At 37.2% G+C, this 23,225-nt stretch overlaps 1 protein-coding gene across 5 annotated transcripts in view; it reads left to right on the top strand.

The window, feature by feature from the left end:
- Nucleotides 1-23,225, top strand: part of DIAPH3 (diaphanous related formin 3) — a 398,317-nt gene that overhangs the window by 211,653 nt on the left and 163,439 nt on the right. For all 5 annotated transcript variants that reach the window (XM_008059267.1, XM_008059270.1, XM_008059269.1 and 2 more), the window contains 3 exons: nucleotides 3,697-3,801; nucleotides 7,394-7,705; nucleotides 8,601-8,715. In XM_008059267.1, the coding sequence (XP_008057458.1) occupies nucleotides 3,697-3,801; nucleotides 7,394-7,705; nucleotides 8,601-8,715 (532 nt within the window). The remainder of the gene's footprint in view (nucleotides 1-3,696; nucleotides 3,802-7,393; nucleotides 7,706-8,600; nucleotides 8,716-23,225) is intronic.

Genomic DNA, 23,225 nt, shown 5'->3' with positions numbered 1-23,225 from the left:
TCCAAAACCAAATTCATATTTCTTCTCCCTAAAAATACCTTTTATCTCTGTATTTTATATCCTCATTTTTCTGCAAATCATAACACTTTATTTCTCTCTTACAAAACCACTTAATATTGTGGTTAGATCTACTCCCCACTCCTTTCCTTCATTCCATCAGATGGTGAGCTTTTTGGATTCTGTAGTTTTGTGTCATTTCTTTTCCATCATCCTCTCCTCTACCTCAATTCATGCAAACTCTCACTTCTTGCTTGGATAACTGCAGTAGCCTCCAAACTAATTTTCGTGCTTTTGTTATTTCTCTTGCAACCCATCTTCTACACTGCTGCTGACTGGGTTTTTTGGAGTGCAAATTGGATTATGTTGTTTTCTTATTATACATATTCTAGTAACTTTCCAATCATTTTTAGGAAAAAAGGAATCACCCTTTGACTTACTGCAAATTTTTACCAATAATTTTCTTTGTGTGTGCATCTTTTGCTTTGTCCTATAGTTTGTTTTCTTACCTCTTTTTGTGCCTCTTACAATGTATTGTATGCCATTCATCTACATACTCTGCTGTTCCCTCTACTTGCAGTGCTAATAGGTTCTTATAGTCTGACCTCATGAATCATTCTCTGGCTTTCGCTCACTCCTTCTATTTTGGTCTCTCCTTCTCTCTCTTTATTGCTGGCAGTGTTCACAGGCTTAGGGTTTTTACTTTTTGCTTTGACTTCTCCATTAGCCTCTGTGCTTACTAAAAGTACGGACCATATGCTGTTCAACTCCATCTACCAGTCTAAGGTACACATCTCAGGCATGTTGTTAGATATTTATTGTATAATGGGAAATAGTTACGTTGGGGCCAGATCACAGGGGTTTTTAGATATTAAGAACTATAATGATGGTTTAAGAGCAAAGGAGTCATGTTATTTGAACTGTCCTTTACAAAGAATAGCCATATTAAAAAGAGCAAAAACAAACAAACAAAAGAACAAGGTTTGTAGCAGGGGGAAGATAAGCTTGGTTTTGAGAATATTCTTTTTTTTGTTTGTCTTTAAAAGTTTTCATTAGGTGGCTGAAAATACATGAATGAATTTGATTTGTAGTCTGGAATTCAGATGAGAAGCAGAGCTGGTAATAGGGATTTGGAAGTCATCAGTGTATGAATGGTGATTGATACATATGGGTATGGAACATACCACATTTCTCATACATTATGAGAAATGTAGAATGAGACAAGCAGAGGGGTGAGGAAGGAGTTTTTCAGAATGTCAGCATTAAAGTGTTGGATTTTGAGGGAGTAGAAATCCGTAGCAAAATTTGGTAGGTAGACAGGCGCAATGGCTCACAATTGTAATTGCAGCACTTTGGGAAGCTGAGGAAAGAACATTGCCTGAGTCCAGGAGTTCCAGATCTGCTTGGGCAACACAGCAAGACCCCACTCTACAAAAACAAACAAGCAAACAAACAAGCAAAAAAGCCGGACATGGTGGTGCTCATTTGCAGGCCTAGCTACTGAGGTGGGAGGATTTCTTGAGCCCAGAAGTTCAAGGCAGCTGTGAGCTATGACTATCCCAGCATTCCAGCCTGGATGACAGAGCAGGACTTTGTCTCTAAAAAAATAAAACACACACACATATTCACACACAACTGGTAGGAGTAATCAAAGGGTAGCAGGAGAACCAGAAGAGTGTGTTTAGTGTGGTGAGCAACAGGAGAAGACAGCTTGCATGTAAAGGAATATTTGTAAGTGTTAGGACTCCAGAGTAGGACTGTCTTCTCATATGGGATGATGGAAATGTTTTATAATCTGTGTTGGTCAGTAGTCACCAGTCCTGTGTGCCATTGTGTACTTTAAAATGACTGGTATGACTGAGGAATTGAATTTTTAACTTTGTCTATTTTTGTTAATGTAAATTTACATTTAAATAACTATCTGTGACCAGTGGCTACAGTAATGAATAGCACAACTGTAGAGAGATCACCTAAGCTGAGGCTGAGAGAAGTCCAGGGATTTGGAATTTGCTAATTCGGGGTTTTAGAATGGCAGAATGGTAGCTACATTGTGATGGATAATGATGTGAATGGAGTTCAGCAGATCAGAAAAGTGAGTTTGGACTCAGAATACTCTTTGAAGAGGTTGCTTTTGTAGTAACGTAATTTGACTGTTAGAAGACAATGTGAGGGCAGCTCCTGGCAAGTCCTGGAGAAGCACTGGAAGCCCTGGGTGGGCTGGGCCTCAGACCTCTGCACAGCTTGGTGTATAGATTAGTTATCTGATGAGACTTGGTATTGATAGCTTTTCACTTGTTAAAGGTAGGGGGGCTGAGGCTGTGGTAGTAGTGGGAATGGCAATGCTGCTGTGGTTTAGGTGAGGTGAAGGACATTTGAACAGGTTTCATCAGTTATGTTTGTTACCTTTATAAAGGAACACAAGGTTGAGAGTGAGAGGGCTTGTAGTCTAAAATTTTCTTACCTATGAAAGCCTAATTAAAGTAATATTTCTTACTTCACAGAATTTCTATGATGGAATTTAAGAATTTTTTGTGTGCTATAAACTGTAAAGCATGGAGCACACTGTGAGTGTAGAAGATCTCTACCTTTTGCTCATTTCTGCTGTGAACCTAAAATGCTCTAAAAATAGTTTTTAAAATAAAACTGTAAAGCATTATCTAAACATTAATTGTAGGGAGGCAGTGTGGTGTCACCTGAACTCAGACTTTGAAAGCAGAAAATCTGGCTTTTTAATCTTTAACCAGTACATGAAGAGGAACAACCTTGTGTAGTTGGTGTTAAGGACTAAATAAGATTCCCTTTGTAAACGAATTATTGCAAACTGTTGAGTTCTATATTGGTTCTGTTTTCCTAATTGAGGTTTGAGTGTATTTAATATCTAGAGGTTACATTTGTGAAATAGCTGCATTTTTATGATTGATTTTTTTTTCCATTTTAAGAAAGAGAGCCCAATACTTATTCTTGATTATGAGACAATACCCTATTTAAATTCCCTTCTGCTAGGAGAGGTTTTCAGTTATGATAATGGCAAAGTGAAGCTCTTGGCGTGAGAGAAGGGAACTTGTGATTAGTGGCTACATAATTAGAAAACTCATTTGACTCACCGAATTTGATTGTTTGCCTTCCTCCCAGGAGGTGTTTCACTAGAGACTTTGAAAGATTAATTTATCATTGCTTTCCCAAAGATATTAAGAGATATTATGTTGTTATAAGAAAAAAGTGAGAGAATGAATAGAATGGAGATGTTTATTAATCAAAAATATTAAAAGAGAATCTTTTAAAATCATGTTGTGATAGATTTCAGGTAAGTTTCAAGTATAAATTCTTGCAGGTGGGTAGACAAGAATTCGGCACAATGCTTTGCTCTCTCTTATTTTACTCAAAGTCACAATGATATTTAGAGACGTTTAAGAAAAATGCCAAGGTTGCGGACAACTATGGAGTGTTTTGCTCTGCTGAGAGAAGGTCACAGACTTTATCTTGGGTTTTGTCTGTTTCTTGCGAATGAATGATCTTGGTGGGTACTGGGAGGGGCCTAGAGAGAGGCTGTGGGTGAATCAGCAAACATCCTCACTCCCCTCATAGAAACGAGTCAGAAATTTGGATTCTACTGATGAATCATTAGAGTCATATTTCTGTGTGAAGAATTATGCTCTTCATTTCCATCTTTCTCTCTCTCTCTCTGTTTTTTCTTTTCAGTTTGAAAAAGAGTTTTCCGACCACCAAGAAACTCAGGCTCAATTGCAGAAAAACGAGGCCAAGATTAATGAGCTTCAAGTAGAGTTACAAGCTTTTAAATCTCAGGTAAAATACAACCCTGAGTGAATTTGAGTGTTGAAAGCACACCGAGGGAACAAAGGTTATGTTATATCTTCACAGTATCAGAATGTTTAATCTTTACTTCCACTTGTATGTTTTCACAATACACATAAACATATGTGTATTTCTGTCCTGCTGTGTTTGCTTTTTAAAAATTTACTTTGTCACTTTTTCCTATTTGTATGAATATCTACGCTTTTACTAATTAATGTACTTCCTTATGTTTTGTTCCTAATGTCACATGTTTCCTAAGTAATTAAGCATAAAGGGTAAAAAAGTCTTTTACTCTCAGATTTGTCATTCATCACTGATCTTTGTCCCACTACAGAAAATCATTGCTCAAGCTATTTATTTTTCAGAACCTTCAGCCTATGGGTACCTTGCAGTAAAAGATAACCTCTAGCTGAATGAGAACATTTTCTGATAATTTTTCAATTTCCAAAAGTAAACAGATTTAAAACATGACAAAAAGGAGAATAAATCTGGATTATGGAGCAGATAGCTCACATACACCCTCTACACATAAAACATTTAGATAGCAGGAAGGACATCATCTGCATGCCTCGTGCGGATGTGAGTAAGGAGGTAGAATATTCATAGCTAAACTTCTTCAGGTGGATTTGCATCCAGTATGAAGAGCAGTAAGTAGAGTTTTGCTCTTTTCCTTTTATCCTAATTTATGGTTATGCTGAAATAGTCTCGAGTATATTGTATCCCGTATTACTGGCAGTTTTGTTTTCTTTTAAATGCTTAGTGGATACTTTTGTTACAGAGGCTTTCTGAAGATACCTTAAGAGATAGCTAGCAGTGTTCAATTTTAGAAAAAAAATTAAAATCTCTTATCTACAAGAAACATAGTCTCATTGATCTTTTCTTTAGTGCTGCAAGAAAGAAATACCATATTTTATTAATTTTTTTCATCTTTCTGTGATTCCCTTTCTCTCATATTAAAAGAAACATTTGACTGTGTCTGTACTTCAGATTGAGTTACAGACAATGGCTGAAATATTTATGACAAGCTTTTCCTGGTCTGGGTTACTATGAATTTAAGAACTTTCTTTTCTTCTTAATTTTTCCCAGTTGAAAGATTACTTGTAAATCTACTCTAGAAAATTCCAGTTTATAAAAAATATATCTACTATCTTTTGATCAGTTATTGCTGCTTGGTGTTTTTATATAAAGATAAATAAAAACAAAACAAATTTATGTTTTAAAACAAAAATCAAGGAATTTCTTAAATTGTTTTAAATTGTGCACAGTGATGACTGTGTTGATGGCTGTCAGAAGAAAGCCTAGGATTAGATCTTTAACATTGGCCAACATACTCATTTTTGAAGAACTGGCAAGTTCTTTCTTTGGATTTTAGTTTTCCTCTGATGAAATCTGTGCATTTATCTTATGATCCTTTTCTTTGTTAACACTCTGCTGACTATGAAGACTATGAATCCCACAGGTCCTGTACCTGGGATTTCATTCCTTGGCTCCTTTAGTCCTTCTCTCTCTCTCTCTTTATTATAAAGATGTGGGGTACAATTCAGGGTTAGGTATACAAACATTGATTATGCAGGTACTCTTGTTGATGAGGTGTGCCCCTCCCTTCCCTAGCAATTTCCCTAAACTGCCAATCCCACCCCTCCTCCGCTGACAGTTTCCCATTACTGCCAATCCCTTTTAGTATTATGATTGTTCAAGGTCTGCTTATGAGTGAGAATATATGGTACTCTGTTCTTTGTTTCTGTGATAGATCACTGAGTAGGATCGACTTTAAATCCATCTAAGTTGCTGCAAAGTCCATATGTTTGTCCTTATTTATGGCTGCATAATATTCTATTGTGTATATGTACCACATTTTTTTAATCCAGTCCAGCTTTGATGGTCAGCATTTCTTTAGTCTCTTTACAATCAAGTACTGATAGGTGCTAGGGATGTAGTGAGGGGCAAGATGGTCAGTGTCTGGCCTCTTGAGCATATGTTCAAATGAATCCCTCATACTTTATCAAATGAACAGAAATGTAACCGTGTCTTTGTTTTAAGATGTTAATTGACTGTCAAATGTATATGAGTGAAGTATGATGTACATACATACTTAACATTCTAAAGGCAATACCATCTTTGATCACAGCAATGCAGATTAATACTGAACTGTTTTTTCTTTATAGTTAATGTTTTTGAGAAGGCATGCTTTTTGATTTGTGGTCTCAACTTCTTTTATAACACTGTTTTTCTTTGTGAGGATTTCAGAGGTCATGATTTTAGGTCATATACATGGTCTTTTCACAATTGTGCCATAAAACTTTAAGAATGATTATTAATACTTACTAAATGCCCAGTGTTTGAAAGGTAGTTCATATGTTTGTGTATGTAACTTAGCAATTTCAATAAAGGAATCATATTACCAACAATTATTAATCCACAAGAGTTTCTTGATAATCGAAATGCATTTATTAGATTGTCATGCCATGGGAAACATAAGGACAAAAGTGACTAGTGGACACAGCTGGTTATTTTCACATCTGATTTTACCTTGCTTCTCTGTGGCATTTAACCATAGAACACAGTTTTTTGGGATGGTAGATCACTCTCATCACTTGTGGTTTACGATCCCTTGTGCATGAGTTTTTCTATTCCTGTCTTTTGTTTGTTTATATATTTGTTAAATATCTGTTATGTACCAGTCATTGCTTCAGGTGCTTGGGAAAGAAGAGTGACTAATACAAAAGTGTCTCTTCCTTCATTGAGCTCACACTTTATCAAAGACATAAATATTAGTCGTTCCTTAAATAACTATTTCACACTTTAGATAAGAGCTATTGAGAAGTACAGGTGCTAAGAGTGTAAAATGAGTGGGCAGATAAGGTTTTCTGAGGAAGGGGATATGTTAGCTCAGACTGAAAAGGCTAGAAGGAGATGGCTAGATGGAAGGAATGCTCTAGGCAGGGGTCAGCAACATGGACCAGGGCCCTGAAATCAGCATGAAGTTGGCATACACGTGGAGTTAGGAGGAAGTCACTTGAAAGACCAGTTGGCAGGGACCAGATCAGTACATAGTCTTGCAGGCCCTACTAAGAATTTTAGATTTTTTTTCTCAAGTGATTTAGGACACCATTGAGAAGACTTGAGCAAAGGCATGGTGCGGCCATGCCAATTCAGTCCTTTATTATTATTACTTAGCATTTAAATGCTTGTATTCCATAGAATTCTGTGCATAGACCTTTTCTCATGCTACATATTCTCTACATACTGTGAGTGAACTTATCTTTTTCTGTGGCTTCAAGTGTCCTTCACAGACTGCAGGTTTTCACATCTTCTAGATCTATATACCCATTTCCACCCTGTACATCTATACCTATATGTTCATAACTGCCACAAAATGGGGGATTATGCTTCTCATTCAATTACATTTTTTAATTTAATTACATTAAATTTTATTTTTATGAAAAAAGCTGTAATTATATTCTTAAGTTGGAAAACATTTGTAATTTTTGGTTTAAAGTAGTATCTTATTTTTTGAGTAAGGCATATGTTTACAAGTTTGTAGACATGTTCTTATTTATGTTTCTTCTTATTTTTTCTCTAGTTTGGTGCCTTGCCAGCTGATAGGAATATTACTTTGCCCTCTGCAAAAGAAGATGAAACTGGGGGCCCAGCATTTCCTCCTCCACCTATGCTGCCCCCTGGTGGAGGGGTGCCACCTCCACCCCCTCCCCCACCCCCTCCTCCACTTCCAGTAATGCCAGTGCCATTTGGTGGTGGTCTGGTGCCTCCACCTCCTCCCCTAGGATTTCTTGGTAGACAAAACTCTCCTCCTCCACCAACCCTGCCATTTGGGTTGAAACCAAAGAAAGAATTTAAACCTGAAATCAGCATGAGAAGATTGAATTGGTTAAAGGTAAAACAAATTAATGGAGGGAAACATAGTTTTACCTAGATGAAAACTTAATTTTGGATTTACGTGTGTGTGTGTGTGTGTGTGTGTGTGTGTGTGTGTGTGTGTGTGTGTAACTTTCAGTGGGAACCCTAATCAAGTGGCAGTAAACAAAATGGCATTATTTTGTAAAAGTATTGAGACAAAGCCCTTTGACTTCCCGGTTTATAAGTTGTTCCAATGAGATTTGATGAGATTTAATTCATAAGATTTAATTCATTGTTATTGCATTGGACTCTATGTTTGTTTTGTTTTGTTTCTAGATTGAAAAATATAGTTTATTTAGACTGTAAATTAGAGAGAGAGAGAGAGGAGATTTCACCTCCCCAAGCTGGGGAAGATGGCCAAAGCTTGAACCCTATATTTATGAAACATTCTTCAAAAGCATAAATGTTAGTGTTCTTAGGAACATTTCTCTGTTGGTAGCTATTAAGAAAGCTGTTACTAGTTGTCAGAAACTGATATTTAGCCTGGAATTCTGGATCCTGCAAAAAGATGGTTTTGTGGTCACATAAACTTGGGAAATGCAGTATAATGTATCCCTTCTTTCAAGAGTCATAGTGAAGGTATCATTATTGAAGACTCCAAGAAACACAACTGAGAAGAAATCAATTAAACTTCATTTTATTCAGCTTCAAACTCTCAGCTAGTTGATTGTGGAAACCTTTTCTTCCTAATAAGACCGTAACATCCTGCAGAACTTGCATTTCATTGAACACACTTTTGGGAAAAATCTTAACAGAGGTGACTTCCTAAACACCTGCTGGTGGCTGTGGAGCTTTGAGTCTGTACACAGCAATTGGACTGGGACAGGTGGAACACGCAACTATGTATGAACCAGTCTTCTCTTTGATTGCAGATCAGACCTCATGAAATGACTGAAAACTGTTTCTGGGTAAACGCAAATGAAAATAAGTATGAAAATATGGATTTGCTTTGTAAACTTGAAAATACATTTTGTTGCCAACTAAAGGGTAAGTTTAACATCTTGGTTATTTATTATTTTAATTTTAGACTTTTTAACATTGCCACTTTTTATATGCCAGTGTCTAGAAAGCATTTTAATCCTATGCATGCTGTTTTTACATCACTAATGGGGAAATAGATGCTCTAATAAAATGCTTAAAGAACAAGTTTTGTTACACAGTATATCAAATAAGCAATTTTAAAATTGCAAATGACTAATGCACAGCTTTGATTGTTAAATTTCCTATACAGTAGTTTTTTTGAAGATATTCCATTGGGGTAAATTGGTCTTTTGTAAAGGAGAATATTTTCAGAGACAATTTTGGCCTGACAATTTTCTTTAGTTAGAGAAATAGAAAAATAAAATGTGAACTTTACTCTAGCCAGAGTTTTATCACTCTTTAATATTACAGTGACTGTCTCATAATTGAAATTACTGGTCACATGGGATAGAAATATCAAATTTATAGTGTCTTGAAAGTTAGCTTGAAAGAGAAATATTTGAGTAGATTATATGGTATTTTAATTAAAAGTATTGACATTCATTTCCCAAATTGTTTTGTGATAGCTTTTACCTGTGTAGTATGATTAAAAAAAAAATTATTTAGGTATACTCATGTCTGAAAATTGAATTTAGGACATCCAATCTCATGGGCCTACTTACTACTTAACATTTCAAGCCTGATATCCACGTGTATTGTTAAGCAAATTTGTGAGTATTGTGTAAAACTTATATTTTAAGTCCTATAGCCCAAAACACTTAGATTAATCATTACCTTTTACCTTTACCTTTTCCAAAAATTATTTTGGCTATAGACTAATGCCACCTACATCCCTGGGCTCATAGAACGCAGGAAGAGCTGGCAGGAAAAGACTATGGACCCAGATGGGAGGCTTCAGTGTAGTGAGGGAGGAATTGAAATGCCTGCTGTTTGCTAGGCACCATGCTAGATATATCTGATTTAACTTGATCATCACAACAACCAGAGAATGTTGGCACATATTTAAACTATTTATTTGCTTTCTTTTGAAATGCTTTCTAAAAAACATTGCAAATTAGAAACTCTTTCTGAAACATAATTGTAAGTCAAGATAGTTTTCTAGAATTTGGTAAATCGAAAACCTTTAGTAGATATTTTTGAGCACCATTGATCTTGACTAAAGTATTAAAAATGGTATATTTTGGTCTTTGAAAACAGGGAGAATTTTCTCAGCATACTCACCCCAGGTAAACTTGTAAAGTAAGCAGATCTTAATTTTACCTTTTGATTATGGAGAATGAGAATTTTCTTTGAATACTATCAGTGCACTCTTCCGGCAATCAAGGAAAATATATGGCAGTTAAAATGTGCATTTACATGTAAAACATTTCAGAATTTCAGATTTCATAATCTGGAATTGATTAGTTTCCCTTTTGCTTTTCTAGTAAGTACAAACGGTGGTACCTAAGAGCTATTTAAGTCATGCTGCCATACTCTTTCTTTTTTTCCCTCTTTACTCTGATTACTTTCTTAATTAATGAGGCTCAAAAGGGAAACTTGTTAGCATGTCTTTAATTTAGCTGTAGTGTTAGCCCTAAATGAAATAATTGAACCTTTAAAAAATTCTTAAGTCATCTAACTTTAGCCTTGCGATTCAAGGTTGAAACAAACATACTGTAAAGTTATAAAGATTAGGGTGAGAAATGGTGATCATTTTCTGATTATTCCATATTTCTATTCTTCTCTGCCATTGTATATGCTGGCCCCTTGGCCTGGAATCTCTTTCATTTGACTTAGAGTCTGGCAGAGGACTACCATATCTTCTGTCTCAGCTCAAATGCTTTTTCTTTTCTGTGACAGTTGATGACATTTCCAGGGTGGATACAAAAGGTGGGGAAGCCCAGGATTGTGACCCTGAGCAGTGTAACATTTCTCAATGCTAACTGGTGACAAGCTGTGAAAATGACTAACTTTTGTTTCATTTTAAAGACTAATTCTTAGAAAGCATTATTTGAGGGGTCCTAAGTGTGCTTTTTTGGCATTACTAGTATTTTATGAACAAGTTCAGTCATTGCTGTGTTCATAGAAGCAGAGTTTTGTATAGATATTTAATAGGAAAGATCAGATGGGAAGGAAAGAGAATGATGTCCAGAAAGCTTAGATAATACTGGTGGAGTGGACAGGTTGCTCCATGTTGTCTCTCTATTCCTGACCTGGCTGCTGAGGCATTAGGTCCAAATGTTAACATTTGCCTGTCCTGTGTGACTCCAGAGTACTTTGAATTAGTTTTGCTATTTCTGCAGAATTTAAAATTAAACCTGGTCACATACATTATTGAATCCAAAGTGAAAATCCATTTTGCTCCCTACTCCTTAGCTAGCAAGAGGAGAAGGAAACATTGGCTGTTGTCCTGATTTTCATAATTGGTTTGTATCACAACTAGGCAGGGAAGGGCACTAATTACTGAAGAATAGTAGATTATTAGAAAAATGCTGTATCTTTGGTTTTTATTGTAGTAACTCTTTGGGCTGAGAACCAGGACTATTGCTCTGATTACAAAGATGGATGTTCTATCTCTGGCATTTAAAATGGAAGTTACCAATCCTTTATGCTTCCTAAGCATGTGAGGTAGGTAGTAAGAATGAAGGAACTGATCCCAGCGACTTATAGAGAACTTTGAGATTTTCTCTGACATATTCTTTATTTTCTGTCAAATAAGTATGACTTTTTTCTTACTGTAGATACTAATTTAGGTTTTCAGAACCTTTCATGCTTAGATTACTGGGGTTTACATGTCTAATACCCTGAAAGTTGGAGAAGGAAAAGGAACTAATAATACCTATTGAGCATGGTGTATCAGTTAGTACCTGATCTGGGTTGTCTTCATGTTATCTTGTTTAATCTTTACCACATCTCAGCTGAGATCTCTTCTCCTGGTCTGCTGATTGCAGAACAATTCTGACTCCGGCAGTACCGAATGCATAGTAATAAAGAAATGATGCCAAAATGAATCCAGCCCCACCTACCTTTAGATATAGCAAGATATTCTTGATAAGAGCTTAGATATTTCCTCTTAATTCCTGTTGCCCTTTATTATATTCCTACTTTTCTTTCAGTTAGAGCTTACTTGTTTTTTAAACGAATCTCCCTGTGATCATTTATAATAATGTTTCCATGGGAAAGTGCCTTTTTTCCTTTCCTCTGGAAATTAATAATTCCTCTGGAAATATGTATGGGCATTTTTCCAGATTATTTTTTTTCTGTTTTTTTTTCCCCCTAATCTTCCTCTTTGATTTATCCCACTTTTTCTCTTTCCACTTGGTTACTGCTGTTTATTGGGTGCATGTTGCTTTTTGGGCCTTGTGTTTGACTTTGGGGATACTAGAGTAAATAAGACAGGTAAACTTCCTATACTCATATTACTTTTACATTCTTAATGGAACTCAAGTTCTTAGTTGAAGCATAACAATGGGGAGTGAAAATCCAAATGCTGCTTTTGATATTAGAAAAGACTGCCATATTTTACTGTATTTAGCTTCTGTTAAGACTTAACAAGGTTATAAAAGAACACTGTTTATATATCTCTCTGAAATGTAATCATAATATTCATATATGAAACATTTGGTATCATCAAAGTAATGCTAATAACCTGTGAGTTTTTTTTTTTTTACCAGATTGGAAGCATCTGTGGTTAATTTTTTACAGGCTGTCGGAAAATGGGTTAGAGTATACTAATAGGTTATTGGTGTTGGATTTGTCAACTAAAATTAATATTAATTACTTTCATTGTTCACAACCTGTTAACTTAATAGGGATTAAAGGACTTTCTGAAAGTATATGCATAGTCTAATTCAGTTAAATTGATTTATTATGAAAATGTGGTTCCACAATTGTTAGCTTTTTGAAGTAATCACGTTTTATAACAGGCGAGTCATATTTGTCAGATAGCACCAGTACACTGGCTTATAAATTATTTCTCAGCTGAATAGTTCTGGCATATGGAAACAGTTAATGGATTATGCACTTAAAAGCAATTCAGGCTTAGATTTCTGACATCATAGTTCAGTGGACAAAGTATTGGGGTAGTGAGTGATAAGCCATGGATTATCCCAGTGACTTGTTTGTGTTCAAGCTGTTTTGTTTCTGATGCACAATTTATTTCTCTGTATGAATAAAAGTGTATAGAAAATCACAAACTATTCCCATGCCTGCATTACGAAGCATAATATAATTTATGAGATAGAAATATTTTTGGGAATGCATAATAAAGAAATGATGACAAAATGAATGTATCATATCTTAAACATATTAAAGGTTTTTGCAAAGGATGTTTGACAACTATTAATTTGGAAAGATTGGGGAGGGAGTCAGTAGAGAATGAAATATTTTCTGTAGGGGCATATCATTTGGTTTTTGTCTGTGGCTGAATCTCAAAAGAACTGGGCAGGGTGTGGTGGCTTATGCCTGTAATCCCAGCACTTTGGGAGGCTGAAGTGGGTGAATCATTTGAGCCCAGGAATTCAAGACCAGCCTAAGCAACATAGCAAGACCTCATCTCTACAAAACACAAAAAAATAGCCAGTTGTGGTAGTGTTCACCTATAGTCGTAGCTGCTTGGCAGGTTGAAGCGAAGGATCGCTCAGGAGGTCGCGAACTGTCATCATGTTACTGCGTTTCAACCCGGGTGTCAGTGAGATCTCAACTTAAAAAAAAAGATTAACTGAAGAGTTAAGGAGATTATGAGAAGGGTCAGGAATTTCTTATTTCACCATTAGAAGATATATCATTGTTACAAATTATATGTATTCTCTCTTGGGTTGCTGAAGAAATGGAAAATTATTCTGGAAACTTTCGAGAAATTAGAACCTAAAGAGAGATTCTAAAGAAAGTGATTTTAATTAGTATGGAGCCACAGAACAAGCCTCCCAAATGCTTAGGGACATGCTTTGTTATACAGCATATCTTTGGAATAGTGTGATAGGAATTCTAAAGGTTCCTGTAAATAGACATGTTTCTTGTATACTGTACAGATGTTATAAACAGAGAGAGAGGAAAGTAGGGGTGTGTGCATATAAACCTAGCCTTTTCTATTTTCTGTTAATTTTTTCCTTTTTTCATTGGAGAAAGGAATATTACTAGGGCATGGACTCCACTGGAATCACGTTGCTAGTGCTAGGTGGAAGTACACTGTCTTCCATATTAGGAGTTCACCTTGATATTTTAATTCTGGTTGTAGTTTTTAGTGTTTTGGTAGCCATCATCCCTTAACAAATGAGTTGGAGTCCCACTCTGCTGCCTAGGCTGGAGCGCAGTGGCATGTTCACAGCCACCGCAGCCTCAACCTGCTGGGCTCAGTTGATCCTTCTGCTTTAGCCTTCCGAGTAGCTGGAACTACAGGCATGTGCCACCTTGCCTGGCTAAATTTTTGATTTATTGTAGAGATGAGGTCTCGCCAAGTTGCCCAAGCTGATCTCGAACCCATGGGCTCAGGCAGCCCTCTCACCTCAGCCTCCCAAAGTGCTGGGATTATAGGCGTGAGCCACCACGCCCAGCCACCACGCCTAAAATCTTTAAGTTGTTACTACCATTACTGATAACTCATTCTTTTTCTCTCAGAACTCCTCTTGAATCCCCTCTGTCTTCTGCCTCATCTCCCGGTTCCCCATTTAACTAGGGCAACAATGCTGCCCTCTAATTGCTTGAGGCAGGCGACTGTGTTTTAGGCAGTTGCTTGTTGCCTTGTCTGCATCACATTCTGTCATTCAGGACTCCCAATCATAATTAGTACACATTATTATGCACCTGAAAATGTAAATGAGGCTCATCCTTCTGGATGCACTATTTTAATCTTAAAATAACATTTTGTAAATTTGGCTGTTGTTATCCCCCTTCCCCTCCACTATTTGCCTGACCTGGAAGCCATAGAATAACCTGGAGTTAGTGTTGTAACCTGATACCGTTCTTGGAGCACAGGAAGAGGGAGGGGTCAACCTGCAGTACATCTTGCTGGATTTTATACTGTTTAGGACTTGGATGCTAAATGTAGTATAGTAAATTTTTCTGTAACAGAAAAAAACCCTTTTCGTATCAAAATAATCTTATGTATTTTAAAATGTTGAATTTCAAAAGTTAGATTTTGTTGATGTATTCATGTGTTTAGGTAAGCTGAGTGTTTTTGTCCCTCAACGTTAAATCATTTGGGCATATGATCGTGTAATGTACTCTGTGCTTAACACCAGCTTTCATATATTTCACAGCAAATGATTGGGAAGGCCAGTTAGAGACCTGTGGTTACCACAGCTCTGACCTGTGTGAATGCATTGCTGTATCTTAAAAGAATGGATATTTTTAAGTCAGGCACACTTTAGCCCAGGAGTTCTTAACTTGGGGGTCCACAAATAGAATTCCAGGGTCTGTGAACTTGGATTAGAAAAAAAAAATCACATTATTCCTTTTGCTAACCTCTATTTGAAATTTAGTTTCCGTCTATATCGATATAGACAAACGCAGCAGTACCTATTTCCATGAGTACAGTTCATGTACGCTTTCATAACACATTGGAATTATTTTAGTTGCATCAAATAATCAAATACACTCATTACCACTTCTCAATTAGGGTAGTTATGAGACCTGCAGAGATCTTATTCATTAGTATATTAATAATGAAGTATTTTTTGTCAGTTGGGTCCTCCTGGAAGCAGACACCAAATGTCAGATTGTACATGTGTTTTCTTAGGGGGTCCAGAAGCAGGACTGGGCAGGGAAAACCTTAAACTATGTGCATATCTGACTTCCTCTGCCAATCCAGCCAGGAAGGAACTCTGGAGCAAATCATGTCGGTGGGAGGACCCACTCTGGGCTCTAGTGGCAGTCCTGACTCCTTATGCTAGGTGAAGTCATTGCCTGGGTTGTCCAGGATGGTGGCCTGAACGCAGAAACTAAGGAGGATTCTGAACATGCTTTCTGCCTGCAGCCTGTCCGCTGACTGTACCCTTACAGCTGAGTGCAAAGGCTTTCCTCAAGGGAGGTCTGAACAGTACTGCTGCCTCACTGTCATTACCATTTCACAGACATGTTTAGTGCACTTTGCTAGCTGCCTTCGAGTATGATTTGCTTCCTTTGAAATCTGTTGTATTGAAAAATACTATTCTGAGAAGGGGTCCACTTCACTGGCTGTCAATGGGGTCTTTGGCGAAAAAGGTCTAGAATTACCCTAGCTGTTCCAATTTGTGCAGCAGTGAGAGTGGGGAGATGGGGACTGGGCCTGAGCGTGGTGGGCTTGACTGCTGCCTATTCAAATGTATGCGGCATATTTTTTAAATTTGGAGAACCAATGCATGTAATGAGATATTTCATCCAACTTAGAATAATTTTTTAAAGCGGTTTCAACATGGGGCTATTCATTTTTGAATCTCTTTAGCAGATTACCATAATACATTTGTTAATAAAATTATACTTATATCAAATCTGGAAAAATATGAAACTCAATTAAATAATAATAAAACAACATATTAATATGTATATTTTAGCAGTTAAATATTTGCTTCTTTTCTTTTCTTTTTTTTTTTTTTTGCTCCCCAAAGCAGTTCTGTGAAAGAACCAAGGCAGATATTGTATACATTTTACACATAAGAAAAAGTTACACTCTTCTAGTGAAGTTCAGCTAAGGAGCCGCCACGCTGGATGGAATACAGATCTGAGTGTAAAGCCCTTGCTCTTTCTGCTGTGCCATGCTGCTTCTCTGATTAAAAGAAATCCTATTATGTTTTATTTAAAGTGCTCTGCTTTGATTTAAAATAATTTTCCTCTCATCTCCTGCCACCTTACCACTGCCCCACAGCAGTTCACCCTCATTCCACAATTTATATTAAAGACTTAAAAAACTTGCCATTTTTTATTAAGTCCACCTTTCATCATTTGGTACCCTCTATTCAGTTCTGTAAGTATTTGAGCTGTAAATACTAACACCATGCTGTGGAGTATACACGAGAAGAGAGAGATTTTGTGGAGTTATCTACAAGTGTGTGACCTGGCTTTTACAGCTGTATTTTTTCCTTTATAAAATGGGGGATATAATACCTATCTCATGAGGTTATTGTGAGGATCATATAATGTATTTTGTAAAGCATCTTTTTCAATGCGCTGCTCATTGTAGTTGCTTAGGAAATGTTAGCTGAACTTAAATTTGAGAATGTAGGGCTCATTTCCACTTGTAAAGTTTTGTGTATCATCTCTGAATCTTCCACAATGGAACATGTCAAATGACCTATGTTCTGCTACAGCCTTGTTTTCAGATGAAGCTTTCTAAACCATGAAAGTACTGTATTAATTGACCTATGTTAATAGCCACTTATGGAGACTACTGAGATACTAATCTATACCATTAACTTTAGAAAATAATAATAGGTTGTCCTGTGTTTCTTATTTCACTCATGTTTGTATATGTCTTAAATGTTAGGTGCTTCATTAAGTTCTTTGAAATAGGATTAAATATAAAGATATGTTGGCTTTTTTCCCTTTTCTGTTTTTGTTTTTGAGTTGGACTCTCACACTGTCGCCCAGACTGGAGTGCAGTGGCGGCTCCCGGCCACCGCAGCCTCGACCCGCTGGGTTCTGGCGATCCTTCCGCCTCAGCCTTCCAAGTAGTTGGAACTACAGGTGCGCGCTACCACGCCCGGCTAGTTTTTTATTTTTTGTAGAGATGAGGTCTCACCAAGTTGCCCAGGCGGGTCTCGAACCTGCGGGCCCAGGCAATCCACTCACCTCAGCCTCCCAAAGCGCTGGGTTGACAGGCTGAGCCACTGAAGCCGGCTGGTGTTTTCTCATTTTTAAAAAAAATTTTTTCTCCATGATTTTTTTTTCTTTCAGTTGATGAGTCATTCATAGAGCTAGAGCATAACAATTTTTGCAGTTTGAGGTTTAAAAGCTGAACTTTTTAAGGTTGCTTTTTGTTAGGGCACGGATTGGGTGAGGGTGGATGGATGGAGGTGAGAGGGGCGCAGCACCGCTGGAGCCATGCCAGAGGTGTGCGCTGGCAACCCAGCGATCTGAGTAGTGCAAACAATTGTAACACCCAAAGAGGTGAAAGAAGGAAAGATTTATTTAAGAAAAGTTCACTTCCCACAGGCAGGAAGCAGACCTACACTCTAGATGAGTGTGGCCCTGTAGTGGACCTACACTCTTGATGAGTGTGGCTCCATAGCCCCCTCAAGCACTGGCTTAAATCCTTTCCCTTGGGAGTGTTGCAGTAGGTAGGTGTGACTGCTGTGACTTCCTTATTGACCACCTGCGAATGTCTTGGAGATCGTGTGACACAGAGACCCACTAGTATTCGCTCACATTATCATATCCCCTAGAGAAGGGCGAGATAAGGATTCCAGTGCTCCTGTACGTTCCTAAATAACATTCCTTAGAGCTAATGGAGAGTACATTTCCCCTTTTTTCCTGTACATCCCCAGCGGGCAGCTTCAGGGGATCCTTGACTTCCCTGCAGACAGCGCCCAATCTACTGGAAATTGAGTTGCATAACTTCTGTAATCACAGATTTTGTGATTAGCATAATTTTTGCCCAATGTGGGAAGTCTTAGGCCTAGAAAACCCTTAAAAATGCTAGGCACCAGGAAGTCTGTTTCTGAAAAGACAAAGTTGGCAAGGTTAATCTTTACCTAATGTGTGCATTTCTCCAAAATATAGCTTCTACTTTCTCATCATTGAATTAGGGTTTAAGAACAAGATGAAAATATGGATTCCAACTCTAGGACTGTCCTTTCACTTTTCTTGTTTTCTGTTTCTTGATTCACTTTTAGAGCATTTGCTTAATGACTTCAGAGTGATCTGGCAAAGCTCTTTTAGTCCTTTATAAAACCTTTACTTATTCTTGCTAAAACTTCATTATTCTTTTTGGCAGTTATTTACAGTTTCAGAGATTAGTGAAGATGGTATGGATGACTTACGGCTTAATATAATTATGGAACAGAGATGAATTAAGGGATAGGGAATCTTTAGTTGATAGACAAGTCAGGTTTGCAAAAAGGGTGATAACTGCTCATTTTTTTGGTTTCCTGGAGTGCTAGTAGAAAGTTCAGGAGAGTAATAATTTTTCAGGATTAGATTATTCCTTTTCTTTCTCCTCTAGTTGTGTGGTGCAAACTAACATAAACTACTTGAATAAACCCTATGAAATTGTTAAAATTTTATCATTTTGACATATCAGAAACTTCATGTGGTTCAACTTAATACTTGTTTCCTAAACTGTTGACAAATAAATTAAGGAAATACATAAATAAATGTCTTTAATTTGTAGCTTAACAGAAAGTAAGTATTCGCATTTCTACTTTCCTACTAGCTTGTTAGGTGATGGAAAGGAGGGCAAAACTCTTGAATTTCAGAATATGACTTACTGACCCCAGTCTGTGACTGGAAGAAGACCTTGGAATTTTACATGCTGCATTGTTGTGTATAAATCAGTCCTTTTTGGTGAATCAGTGAGGAAATTTTCCTGCTGGGCATGTTTAAACAAGAAACCTAAGGGTTGGTGGTCCCAGCATTGGTTAGATCAACATTCCTGTAGTATCAGGACAGTGGGTTAACTTCTCCTTTTTCTTGGCCTCCCCTTCATTTGCAGCTTAGGAAGCAGGATGAATCTTTGTGCTCACAAGTGGACTTCATATTAATTTTCTATTGCTGCTATAACAAATTGCTATAGATTAAGAGGCTTAAAAATGCAAACTTGTAGCCGGGCTCGGTGGCTCAGCCTGTAATCCCGCGCCTTTGGGAGACTGAGGTGAGTGGATTGCCTGAGCCCGCGGGTTCGAGACCCGCCTGGGCAGCGAGACCTCATCTCTACAATAAATCAAAAAATCAGCCGGGTGTGGTAGCGCATGCCTGTAATTCCGGCTACTTGGAAGGTTGAGGCGGAAGGATCGCCGGAGCCCGGCAGGTCGAGGCTGCGGTGGCCGGAAGCGGCCACTGCACTCCAGTCTGGGTGACAGAGTGAGACTTCCACTCAAAAAAAAAAAAAATATGCAAACTTGTTATCTTTGACTTCTGTATAAGTCCAATGTGGGCCTCACCAGCTAAAATCAAGGTGTTGACAGGGCAGGGTGTCGACATGGCTGAGTTCTTTTCTGGAGTCTCTAGGGCAGAATCGGTTTTTTTGTTTTTTCTAATTTTTAGAGGCTACCCTCCTTTCCTAGCTTGTGTCTTTCCTCTTCTGTCGTCATGTTACCTACTTGCCTCACTCTGACTCTTACCTAACTTGGGAAAGATGCTTTTAAGGATTCATGTAATTGAATTAGCTCAGCTGGATAACTTAGGCTGCTGTCTACATCTCAGAGTCCTTAACCCTATTCCTATTTGCAAGGATCCCTTTTCTGTGAAGGTCAAATGTTCACTGGTTCCAGGGATTAGGCAGAGGAGACTGGTGTCTGGAATGACACTATGCCATAAAATTGTAACATTTCACAGGATACTTGGTCCTGTTAATTCAACTTCATTTATATTATATCACATTTCTTTAGCCCTGGATTCCTTTTACAAAAATCCATTTTAGGGTCCTGGGGAATTGTGACTCAAGTTTTTCAATCATTTGTTCTCCTCACTAAGTGTTTATTGAGTTTTGGATTTATATCAATCACATTAACATGTGTTTTTGCTACGATAACCAAGTGCCTTTCTAGATTTTTAGGAAAAATTTTTATGTCATGTTTTTCTAAGTGCCAGAAAAGTTTTTTTTTTTACCCATTGTTTCAAAATATTATATTTAATAATTGTGCAATAGATATAGCCTAGCATATATTTTGCAATTTGTAAGGTATATTATTGATTTTATCTTTCTTTGGGAAATTACTAAATTTTATATGAGGAGGGACCCCCCAAAAGACTATTTTTTGGAGTGTGGGCCACTTGTGTAGTACAGACTTCCCTTACTAGTTAAGTGTTCTAGGAACCCAACAGCATCAGTATGCCAGCTAGCATTATTGTGAGAGACTGCGTTTGGCTTCGGTGGATTTTTCTGTAGATCTTTCAACGCATTTGCTCATTTCTTGATGAGTGATTTAGGAGCACATGTGCCCACACTGTACTAAGTGCTCTGCAGTTTTGACCAAAAATGACATGACCCCATGCTCCACCCTCCCTATTCACCTGATCTTGGCCGGAGTGACTTTTTTGTTTCCTCGGATGAATAAAAAGTCCTCAAAGGGAAATGTTTTGCTGATATGGAAAAGAATTGAAACAAAAAATGGCAGAAGCACTAAAAGGTATCACAGCTGATGAGTTGAAAAACTGTTCTGAGCAGTGAAAAAAGCGTCTTGTAGGTATATTGCATCAAATGGAAAGTACTTAAGTTTAAACATGTAAGAACAAATACACATTTTATAAATAAGTTCTAGTTTTCTTTTGGTCCCCCTCATATTTTACTTGATGTTCTTAAATTTAAAGACCTCAAAATATACTCTAAGAGTCTGGGGTCAAGAACCATTGTATTAAAGAACAAATTTTTGACTCTTCCTGGGTACTATTTTTTTAAACTTGAAAGAGATATGAGTTTTAATTTAGAAAAAAAATGGTATTTTATACGTTCTTAACTTTTGGAAAATAACTATTTCGATACCACCTTTGATAATCTAAATTTCTTCACCTTAAAGTTTATATTTTAAAATATGGATTGTTATTTTTGTTTTATGATGGTTTATAACATATTTTTGCCTGAATAATATTGCTGTTCATGTGATAGCAACTTTGGGAAGAGAGACTTATTTCTAGTTCAGATATTACTCAGACCTAATAAGCATCTACAAATGGATATTACTGTATAATTTCATTACAACCTGGAAAATATGTTATTATAATTGCATATTTTAATGGATAATTTAATATACAATATATGAAAGTTTATTTTAATTGGAAAAAATTCCATCATTGAGGGAAATTACATTTATCAAAAGATCTAATGCAACCACATTTCACACAAAATAAGCAATTTATTTTAACTTAATTGTCACCTCCTAGTCATTTGCCAGTCTACTCTTCTGTTATCATATTTTCTTAAACTCATTCTTCCTGAAGCAGTCCTCTTCTTTCTTCGATAGTCTTCTTTTATTTTTCAATTAGAGAACCAGTTATTTTTCAGGGTTTCACAGGTCACAGCAGGACAGTTTGACTCTCTGCACCCCTAGCATAAGAGTCAACCTAGGAGAGCAAAAAGAGCCAATGGAATAATTGTGCTTGTTTTTAGACAAGAGGCATTAACCTTTATAGCTTTTATGTTTTTCTATCTTAAAATTATATTTTTATGAATATTTTATTTTCCCAAGTTTTATTTTACTTCATTTTGAATCTTACCGATCTGTATAACAATAAATGAATTTTAAAAATTGGCCGATTATTTGCAGTTTTATTACACACTTTAGCAGATTTAGTAGTGTTTTCAGTATAATTACAAGGAAAACTGAAGTTTTTTTCAGCTTCAGTGTGGTAACGGTACTTAAAGAATTTACTATATTTAAAAATATATATGTATACACACAAATATGTACAAACAAAAGTGTGTGTGTGTTACATATATAGTGAAAGAACCAGATAATCCAAAGTTGAGTAATCACTGGATTATTGTTACATTTGTCATCTTTTTTAGTCAGTACGGCAGTTGAATGCAGTGAGGTCAGCACAGCGAGGCCAGCACCTGACATGGTGATCCCCTGCCCGCTTTTGTATCTCTGAGGAATCCTTTATTCAGAAAATTGTTTTCAAAAGGATGTTTCATGAAGCATCCTTATTGATTAATGAGCATAACCTACAACCATAGTAACCTCAAATTTCTCATTTCTGATTATACTAGTTTTAAGACGAGCAGCTATTGGAAGCAAAAAGGAATGAGAGAAAATAAGTGACATACATAGTTAAAGGGAACATGAGTCTGCATAGCCCCAGGGACTGTGCCCAGTCCTCAATGCATATAATTTAGACTTTTGCCCTGTTTTGATGTAAGAGACTGAGACTCGGAAGTTAAAATGTGGCCTTCAAGGATGCATCGTTAGAAAGGAGTTGAAGATCAAGTATTTACTTCTTCTTGACTTCATAACTTGCTTTCATCTCTCTCTAAGCTGTTGGGACGCTGGAGAACTGGAGGGAGGGATGGGCATGAGAGCACACTGGGCACATCTCCGAGGCCCTTATGCTTTGGTAAGGAGGTAACTTTGGTGTCCAGTGTCCTGATTGCCTGTTCTGCACAGTTGGATGTACTATTTTGTCCTCTTTTGGTCCTTTACACTTAGAAGCTGTGATAGCCATTTCCTTCATTACATATGTTCTTTGCAACTTTTTTTTTTGAGTTGGAGTCTCACTCTGTCACCCAGACTGGAGTGCAGTGGCCGCTCCCGGCCACTGCAGCCTCGATCCTTCCGCCTCAGCCTTCCAAGTAGCTGGAATTACAGGCATGCGCTACCACGCCCGGCTGATTTTTTTGATTTATTGTAGAGATGAGGTCTCGCTGCCCAGGCAGGTCTCGAACCCGCGGGCTCAGGCAATCCCCTCCC

The sequence above is a fragment of the Carlito syrichta genome, unplaced genomic scaffold, assembly GCF_000164805.1.
Source record: "Carlito syrichta isolate Samal-C Ts95f unplaced genomic scaffold, Tarsius_syrichta-2.0.1 Scaffold303985, whole genome shotgun sequence".
NCBI classification, from domain to species: domain Eukaryota; kingdom Metazoa; phylum Chordata; class Mammalia; order Primates; family Tarsiidae; genus Carlito; species Carlito syrichta.
The sequence above is the reverse complement of the archived record's forward strand: the minus strand, read 5'-3'. Positions and strand labels throughout refer to the sequence as shown.